At 47.4% G+C, this 9367-nt stretch overlaps 1 protein-coding gene across 4 annotated transcripts; it reads right to left on the bottom strand.

Annotated features, from left to right (window-relative positions):
- Window positions 1–1482: 1482 nt before the first annotated feature.
- PSMG3 (proteasome assembly chaperone 3) lies at window positions 1483–5605 on the bottom strand. 4 transcript variants are annotated; one of them, XM_072878478.1, is made up of 4 exons: window positions 5295–5386; window positions 4923–5038; window positions 4594–4811; window positions 1485–2527 (listed from the first exon to the last, which is right to left on the bottom strand). In XM_072878478.1, the coding sequence occupies exons 3-4, from the start codon at window positions 4807–4809 to the stop codon at window positions 2375–2377; spliced, it is 369 nt and encodes a 122-aa protein (XP_072734579.1). In that variant the 5' UTR covers window positions 4810–4811; window positions 4923–5038; window positions 5295–5386; the 3' UTR covers window positions 1485–2374. The 4 variants fall into 4 exon arrangements, with proteins under 4 accessions (XP_072734577.1, XP_072734580.1, XP_072734579.1 ...); XM_072878476.1 differs by lacking the exons at window positions 4923–5038; window positions 5295–5386 and adding an exon at window positions 5451–5605 and having other exon boundaries at window positions 1483–2527; XM_072878479.1 differs by lacking the exon at window positions 4923–5038 and having other exon boundaries at window positions 1484–2527; window positions 5295–5357.
- Between the last annotated feature and the right edge of the window lie 3762 nt (window positions 5606–9367).

Below are 9367 nucleotides of genomic sequence, written 5' to 3'. Positions count from 1 at the left end.
ACCCTGCGGGGCTCCTCCGGGAGCGGGTCTGGCCGCCGTGCACCTGCCTCCGCATCCCCCGCGCCTTCCTCCACCTGAACCCACGGGAGACTCCTCCTCCCAGCACCCTGGGCACCCTCCCAGCCCTGCCCGCCCGCTGGCAGCGGGCCCTGCCAGTGCCCCGCTCACCCTCGCTGCACCTCGGGCCCTGCGAGAGCTGGAGCAGCAGGTCGGGCTTTGCCTCCTGTGGAAAAGCTACCAAACTTACCTTTCCAGTCCGCCGCGCTCGGCACCCACGCCCGGAAAGCAAACACGGATGGAAAACGACCGTGCAGCCCGACGCCGCTGCCCCCAGCCCGGCGTGTGTCCTGCAGCCGCGGGTGAGAGCTCTGCCTGGGCCGCAAAGGCAGATTTTCTTGCAATTGGGAATTAATCCTTACCCGGAGGACAGTGATGACTAAAAGGGAGGCACCTGGTGGTACCAGCAGACTTGTGAATGTTTTTTGGGGCAGGCCTTCCTCCTGGTTTACTGCAGAGCAGAGGAGCAAAGTCGAAGGACCAATTGCTCGTGCTCTAATTTATCACCTGTGGAAAGGCAGCAAGATAATTCTGTCCTGGCTCCGAGCATCAGAGGGGAGAGATCCCCACGTTCTTTCTTTACCCGCCACCCTGCACAGACCTGGTGGCACACAGAGTCAGGAAATTAACTTGTAGTTGGCTTTTAGGTAGCAATAACTCAGGTCTTTGGGGCATAGTGGTGGTATGCCACCATATCACCACAGTGGAAGATGTGATTTACATTCAATTTGCTAATTAATGTATGGTTTCCACAAGTTGCTGGAGCTATAGACACCATAAGAGCACCAGGATTTGGGAAATACATTGAATTTTGTGTCGGGAAAGAATCCCTACTATCAAACCAGGATCGACATTAACAAATTCCACATGCCTCTTTCAGCCCTCCTAGACAAAAAAAAAAAAAAAAAAAAAGTGTAAAAAGAGGGAAAATTTGGAGTTCTAACAGATGCAAATCTTTGATTCTTGGAAGCACAGTTCAGAGAATTATTTTTAGACTAAATTTCTTGTCAAGGGCAGCTGCAAGCCTGCAGTGTTTGGATGTACTTTTTAAAAAAAGTTTCATTTCTCATAATCCTTAAAATACTGTAAATAACCCTTACTTCAGAGAAAAGTCCTTTCGAAATGCATTTTCTGCTTTTCTACTTTTAGGGGATTTTTTTAGCAACAGAAACGACCCATCAACTGGATCTACATGGGGCAGGCACAGGCTCTCCTGATACTGCTGATACCAGCAGGTCTTAATGCAGCACAAGTCCTCCCTGCCCAGAATCCACGACCTGGCCTGTCTGCTCAGTCAAGTTCATAAGTGACAAAAGCGTGTAACAGCCCACTTAAAAATTTACTACTTGATGTTGTTACAAGAGGTAAAAACAAATGCACTTTCCAAGCAAATGGCAAAAGTTTGGCTATTAAGCATTGCATCAACTCATATAACTTCACCCAACACCTTTTTTCAACCGACTCCGAAGAAACACCCCCGTGTAACCCCTCCAAACCCTTCTGTCCCCATGTCTCCTATGACAGGTGCTTTAGGAGAGGGACAGCTCAGCTCGTTGCAGGTGGTCCAAGCTACGTATGTGCTGCCTCTCCAATGTGCTGGTACCATGTAATCCATAAGCAGCTGTTGTCTTTTTCTCACCACTAATTTGGGTTCCTCTCTTCCACCCTGACGTCAGCTTTCATGAAATTTGCAGAGCATAATTATCTGCCTCTCTTTAAAATTGGAGTGAAAGTGGAAAATGGATTCAGACTACATCAGGAAAGGGACTGACATAAGGACAAAAGCAGTCATATAGGACTCATTTCCTTAAAAACAGGCAAGAAAATCTTTCCTATTATGCAACTGCTGTTGATGTGTTACCAAGGCTTGTATTTCAATTGAAGTGATTTTCACAGAGCAAAAAAGAAAACCGTTAAAATTAGATTCGTCAATGTTTCTTTTATTCACTCTGCACTGGGTGTTCCCCCTTTGCGGTAACAGTGTAGCTACAGAGCTTGGCATCTACCGCTCCTCAGGACACAAATGCAGAGCAGTGCCGTTTCCCAAATACACATCCCACCCAATGTGATAAAAATAATACTTCTCTTGTATGTTGAGACAATTGTTCTCATCTCATCACTGACTATATGGACTGCAAACCTGTCACAGTAACAAAACCCACAAATGTTCTACACAGTAGAGAAAAATTCGTGAAATTCCTCAGTACGTCCAAAACCAGCACAAAGACATTCCATCATTTTCATTTCTTGTCCTTTTAAATAAGTGGTGATGAGTCATGGACTCAAGATCATTTCCTTGAATCCAGATGGCACAACTTCACCACACTTGGCAACTTCGGATCACTTCCCGTAGAGCTTGTATTCCTTCCATGGTCTTGTCCTTTAAAGCCATGGCGAGAAGAACAGGTTTGTTCCCAGCTTCCTGAGACACAAATGCCACCAGGTTTTTGGCACAAACATGGACAAGGGGCTGAAAAGCAAAGGTATACAGATGTACGCTCTTACAGGTGGGAGAGCCCTCCCACACAAGTTAGGAGAGAAGAGTCCTGCAATGACATGGAGCGCGTCGAGAACCTGTCGATACTGGACTCGGACTGAGTGTGAAGTTTGCTGAGCGGGAACACGACTGGGAACAGACGCACAGTTTGGCTGGTCAGCAAAGCCAAGCCACGGTATGGAGAACTTTAGAAAGCACTTTCTCAACCAGCTTAAATGGGAAGAGTTTGGACCCGTGTGACAGCCACCCAAACCACCCTGAAACAACCTAACTGGAGCGGCACTTGAATTGAGTTTTGCACAGGTTTGGAAAACTCGGAAAGTCAGTACGAAGAATCTTTCCTTCCGATAATCCTCCCACCCAAACTATGTCACCAAATATCAAATTATATGAAATGCCATGAATCAAAATGCCTCTATTTCCATCACAGCCAGATTTCTGAAGAAGTCTCCAAGTACAATTTTCTTTTAAAAACTTGTTGCTGAAGAAGGTATGTTCTGCTGACAAGCTCTGGATAAAAACTTGGTTTTGCAATTCCTAGAGACCCCAAAATGCTGTTACATACACAGTTTTTGCACGCCACATGTGTAAAAAACATGTTGGTTTTAATTTTAATAGAATAATGAAAAACAGAAATTAGTGAGGCTGAAGGAGGGAGGAAAAGGGATATAATCTTCTCAATGAGGTTTCTTTAACAAGAATAGACTAGAATCTATTCTAGCATGGACTATTTCAGTTGGAAGGGACCTGCAACGATCATCTAGTCCAACTGCCTGACCAATTCAGGGCTGACTAAGTTAAAAGCATGCCCAAATGCCTCTTGAACACTGACAGGCCTGGGGCATCGACCACCTCTCTAGGAAGCCTGTTCCAGTGTTTGACCACCCTCTTGGTAAAGAAATGCTTCCTAATGACCAGTCTAAACCTCCCCTGGTGCAGCTTTAAACCATTCAGCTTGTCTAGATTACTTACACCCACAGTTATGCATTTATCAGAAGGATGAGTTTGCTTGATTTTAGCTACCAGTGTGGTTTGGAAGCGTGCAACATCCCAAGCGGGGATGTTAATAGTGACAAGCAGGAAGGCAGCGAACTAGTGAAAGCCTTTTCTTAAAGTTTAGATCGATTAAGTTGGTAAAATGATTTAAAAATACTATGTAACAAAGTAAACAAAGGCACTTCCCATTTCCAAATAAAATACAAAACCAGCTTGGGGGTGGAGGTGGTCAGAATTAGCAGGCATCACACCAATTAGCAAAGCATCTCCCATCCAGAGAAGAAAGGCTATTGCTGAAGAATGAGAACTCTGTAAGGGGAAGCCGTGGACAGAATCAGGTACTTGTGTTGCTAGAGTTTTTCTAGTTAAGGTTAGCAAGTAATATTTGATAGCTCCAACACTGATGGAAAGCCTCATAATCTTGTCGCTCTGTAACTTTCTGTTTTAACGCTTGACTAGTTGATGCTTGACAAAAGACATTTTCTTCTGCTTTCTCTCTAGCTTTGTGAAATGGTTGATAAAAACTCATTTTGTTGAAGCAAAACAAATTAAACTTTATCAAGGTTAGGTGCTGCCAGGCACACTTGGGAGAGGGCAACTAAAGTCCATTATGGGGCTGGCATGGCGGGGGGGGGGGGGAGGGGGGGAGAGGGACTTGAAAAGGAAAACAAATTCACTGGAACAGAAACCCGAAAAAGGTTATCAAAGGCTGCATGTTTGATCTTGCAACCCTTAAATCAACAGGAGCTTTATCACACCTTCCATAAACACGGCGAAGCAATTCATATCCTGTAGGACACAAAATAGCAAATCCCCAAACCACTCACAGTTAGTTTAACTTTTGCTATGTCAAAGAGCAGATGAGCGCACATACTTTTCTGATGAACCCCTCTTCCCTCAGAAGAGATTTTAAAATTAATCTTACCACTGTGCAAACACCACTTAACTGCTGTGATTCATCAACTCCCTGGCAACTTGCACAGCCCCACCTACTACATTTCCCCCTCATCCTTGCAGCCTGTGCACTGTATATCCGTTCTCACCTCATCCTTGCCCAGTAGCACCTTTGTGGTGAGTGAGGGCCTGCCCACGTTGTCACCAATTGTGTTGGGGTCCACGTAGACGATTGTCCCCATCTTGCCGTACTGTGTGACTACCACGAGGATGGAGTTAGAGAACGCCGTGCACACCACCTCCGTTGGGACCCCGCGTACCACCTCCTCTCGCTGCTTGGATGTCACGATGGGACCCGCTTCCATCGCTGCGGAAAAAGGACAATAAAACAACAATGACAATAAAATAACATCAGATTAAAACCACAGCTCATGGGCTATAAAGAGCCCGAATCCTTCCCTTCATTTGAAATACCCACGTTAAGTTGATTTCAGAGCACAGAAGCATCCGGAGGTGTGTGTCTGTGCAGGAACAACGGTCAACATCCCACATCCCTGACTGGGAGGGGAAATTCAACTGCCCCGCAGCAACGGCCTGCGTAAACGAACGAGCTGCCATTTATGGGGTTCCCTGCTAATCATGTTTTAACAGTGATGCACCCACGGAGCAGGCCGCCCCCGAGCCCGACCCGCCGTGTCATGCCCTCCCTCGCAGCCTCCCGGTCGCTGGCACCGAGGGGGGGACCCCCGAGCCCCGCTTTCCACCCCGGGCCTCGGCGCTTGCTGAGGGAGACGACCGCCCCCCTTCTCCCGCCGGGCCGAGGCTGAGGAGAGGCCCCCGCCGCCCCTACCCGCGCCAGGCCCCGCCGTGCCGCCGCTCTCCGCCCAAGCCCGCCCCGCCGCGGCGGAAGCGGCGCCTTTCCCCTCCCTCCACCGGCCCGCGGCGCGGGGAGATGGCGCAGGGCGGCCGCTGCCCTCCCCTCCCCTCAGCGCCGCGCCGCCATTACCCGCGCCCGCCCGCCGCGCTCGCGCCCGGGGAGGCGCCATCTCCAGCCCCCCCCGCTCTCCTCAGGGACATCGCCCCTCGCCGGCCTCGGCCGCGGCGCTGGGCCCGTTCCCCCTGCCCGGCCTTCTCGACCGGTTTCTGCCCGTTCTACACTGGCTGTCATCGTGGCGGGGGGGGGGAATGTCACACGGCAGGAACCCCACCCGTGGCCGTGAGGGAGTGGCGTGTGCTCCTCCTTAGGCTCGTGAGGTGGGCCTGGGGGCAGTAGGGAGGCTGCTAGGTGATCTTCCCCCCCCGCCCCCTTCCCACATGGGATGTGACCGCTCCGACCCACTGGGTGTTGAGCCGCACTTTAAGCCCCCCGAATTTGCTTTCCCATCAAAATAAGGCTGGTTTGGGGCCATTGGAGCGGCCTTGCCCTCGGCTCCAGCCTCCTCGTCACAAGCAGGCCGCCCGGCCTTGCGCCTCGCTGCCGATGGGACGAGCGGCGGCGTGTTCATCGCCGGAATACTCCTCCACGAGTGGCCCAGCTCCTTCATGAGCAAAGCGTGGGGCTTGAGGGAACGGTGGCAGCTGCCCGATGGTGCTGTGATGGAGATAAGGACATCTGTGTGAAGAGTGCAAAAATAAATGTTTATATCCCGTCAGCAATACGTGCAAACATTAGTTTCTCTTAATTGCAGTTAATTCAATGCTAATTTTTTCTTTGAAATACCAGTACTCATGAATAATAATTTTGTATACTAATTTATACAAAGCTCTGAAAATTGGGATTTCTTAGAGATTTGCACCCTTCCAGACTTCATCAGTTGCTGCATCTAAAATACGCTCCAAACCTTCTTTTCTATGTGCTAGCTCTCCTTTACCGTCGTTCCCACCACACACAAAATGTCCTGGCTGTGGCTGCAGCAATAGCTACCTGAGTTGTGGGTTATTTGTTCAGGTAACATCTCTTAAGGACCTCACAAATTTTTGTTTTGCATTAAAAGTTTTAACAAAACTTGACTACAGTTATAGCAAAAGCATGTAAACTTTGTGCTGCGTATCCTTTAAGGCACCGTTAGAGAGCAGCAGAGGTCCACGGAAAAGCTTTTAATTCAGCAGGTTATTCTTGTGGTTAATTCAGAGAGGCTTGATACCTTTTCGGCACTCCTTGCAATCTGGCAAATAGTCTGTTTTCCAGCACTGCGAAAAACCAACATTCCTCTTTCTTGCTTACCACAATCACTCGAGGCTTTGCCTGTTTGACGGAGATAATAGCAGCTCTTGTCAGTAAAGCCTCCTGACTCATAAAGAAGTTTATTCCTGCTCTGCCTTCTCCAGAGAATAATTTTACTTCAGGAAACACAAAGGACCGGATTCTTCCTGCCATCCTTGCCAGCCTCCATTTTATTTTTTACTTGACAGGGGGACAAAGAGAGTCCACTCTAGTTCACATTTACATGGAAACATCGTACTTCACTGTTTTTCATTAGTTTGGGATGAAAGAGTTATCTTTAACAGTTTCAATCGATTGGATGTCTCATTTTGGCATGGAGCCGAGCTAGGATATAGCAAACTCGAGAGGCAGACGGCGGGAGGTAACTGAGCACTGAATCTTCATCACTGAAAGTAAATACATTAAAAAAAAATGAACTAAGGAGAAGGCTCCTGTTGTCCGTGTGAGTGAGGCAGGGGATGGAGATTTGAGAATACACACCATGGCAGATAACGGGACCTTTTCCTGAGGGGTCTGTCTGCCTGCCACCTGCTTCCCAGCATTTCCTGGCTGAGAAGGACGTGTATCCTTACTTACAGTCCCGTTATCTATAGCACTTTTCCTCCAAAGATCCCTAATCACATTGCAAACATTATTACATTTAGCTTCATAAACTCTCTTTTGACATAAGAGATTATTAATAGACCCCATTTTATGGTCTGAGGGAAATAAAGAATCGAGACAGACAGCAGTTCAGAGCCATCAAATCCTCGGCTGGAGATTCTGCAGGATTTCAGGATCCCTTCTTCCACTCCCATGCACTCACTGCTGAAGAAACATGTCATGCATGTCACCATCTCAATTACCAGAGAAAATAAATGACTGTGCGGCCCCATACTTTGACAAGAAAAACTACCCATAATATTGCAGCTTCATACCTTTATTATTATTTATTTGAGCAGTTTCTTACTACTCTTCTTCTTAAATTGCTTAAGTGCCTCTGTGTGTGTAGACTGGAAGGAGGCTGCTTTTTATAATAATCTTTGCATTTATCTGAACTGATTTTATAGAGCAAATGCATAAGAACCACAGAGCATCAGAAATGTTTCCCACTTCTCTCGAAAACTAGACACACAGTGTTTCAGGACATCCATTAATAATCCCTGCTCTTGGGAGTGCCTAGCTATCAAAGTGCTGGGTTGGTTTATTAGTTTACAGGTTATTACTTCTCTAGTTTAGATTTCTCTCTTGTATCTTTTATGATGCAGAATATAGACTGTGAACTGGAACCTCAGGTGCAGCTGGGCTCTGGGCTGCGCAGCCAAGGAGAGAGGAAAGGAATTAGTTTGCTCCCCGATGCAGGAGCTGCTTGGGAATTATTCTGACCCTTGCTATAAATCAGGTACGTGAAGCAGAGCTGCCTTTTAAGTACATTCCTCTGGCCAGACAATATCAGAGTGCTCCTCTTCCCCTTACTAGTGTCACAGCAAGGTCGGGGGGATGTGGGTGGTACGGGGTTGTGTGAGCACACTCTCCATGGGGCCGTTGTGTCAAAGGGGTAGGAGAGATGGCAGAAATCCACCTCCTGGTGCTTTCAAGCGTTTCCCACTACATTTAAATAGAGTCTGGCAGAGGCAGTGTTCAGAAAATACTACTGAATTGAGGCCCTTGGGGAGGCGAGTAGAGGAGCACATCTGGGGCTGTTCTCAAACACTAGCTTTAGCCCCAGAATTCTGGTCTCCCTGGCTGGCTCTCTCTGCAGTCAGTGGAAAGAGGCTTTGTCACTGCTTGGTGCAAAGTGGAAACACGGCTTTGAACCTGGCTATCCACAGTCAAGAGTTAAGGCTGCTGTGGCTGAAGTTGGCTGTTTTACCTCCTGGTTTCTAGATCTCAGCCTGACGTAGGTACGGGCCTGCCAGACATGACCAAAACCTAACTGCTTCTGCACATGGACAGAAATGGGACATCAGGTTTGCAGGGAAGCCTGAGGTTAAAGTGTGAGCAGCTGAGGAGTTCAGATGCGTCCAGGATTGGCGATAGCTGAACAGCATTCTCAGCGTTAAAGCTCTGAGGCTCTCATTTTATATGCTCGTATTTTGAAGGAAGGTGAGGGGATTCTGGCTCTTCTGTGCATTCGTCCCTTTTCTGTGCTCCGTAGGATAAAGAGTAGTGTCATTTCTATTCTGAGAGACAAGTCTAAGAGGTTTGCTTTGTCCTTAAGTTGTCCACATGGCTCTTATTGTATGGGACATCCCTTATTTCATTCGTTGCATGAGTAAGAGGAAGGCTAAGCCAACCCACCAGGCATTGCAGTTGTTGATTAAACCTTTTTCTTTCCAGTGTAGAATTCAGCTGGAAAAAACACAGTCTTTTAAGAAAAAATAAACATAAAGCTCAAAACCAATTTGTTCCCTTTCTGTGTGAGCTGCACTCAGCTGCACATCTGAAATGGAAATGCTGGATGTCTTTGCATGCCTGAGACTGTCAGGTCATGCTATTGTTTTGCTTTCTTGCATTAGCAACTTAGTAAGGAAACAATATGGGAATGTTCATTAATGTTTGTGTAAATAGTAACTGCCCACATATGAGCACTAGCATATTTGCCTGTGAAAGCTTGACGTGCACGGTAGGATTTAAAAAAATGGCAGTAAGCCAGCATATTCTGGCTGAGCCTGGAAACATCTAGGTAGCAATTTGACTGGAGCTCTCTGGAAATTTTT

Source organism: Ciconia boyciana, chromosome 13, assembly GCF_034638445.1.
Source record: "Ciconia boyciana chromosome 13, ASM3463844v1, whole genome shotgun sequence".
Classification (NCBI taxonomy): Eukaryota; Metazoa; Chordata; class Aves; order Ciconiiformes; family Ciconiidae; genus Ciconia; species Ciconia boyciana.
This window is presented reverse-complemented; position numbering and strand designations above follow the sequence as displayed.

Bases quoted from the DNA above. Each gene is read 5' to 3' on its own strand.
- PSMG3 (XM_072878476.1), bottom strand. From the start codon at position 5,490: ATGGCGCCTCCCCGGGCGCGAGCGCGGCGGGCGGGCGCGG. The intron at 4,812-5,450 runs GTAATGGCGGCG...CTTTTTCCGCAG, and splicing joins AGCGCGGCGGGCGGGCGCGG to CGATGGAAGCGGGTCCCATC. The intron at 2,528-4,593 runs GTGAGAACGGAT...TTTGCTTTTCAG, and splicing joins TGCTACTGGGCAAGGATGAG to CCCCTTGTCCATGTTTGTGC.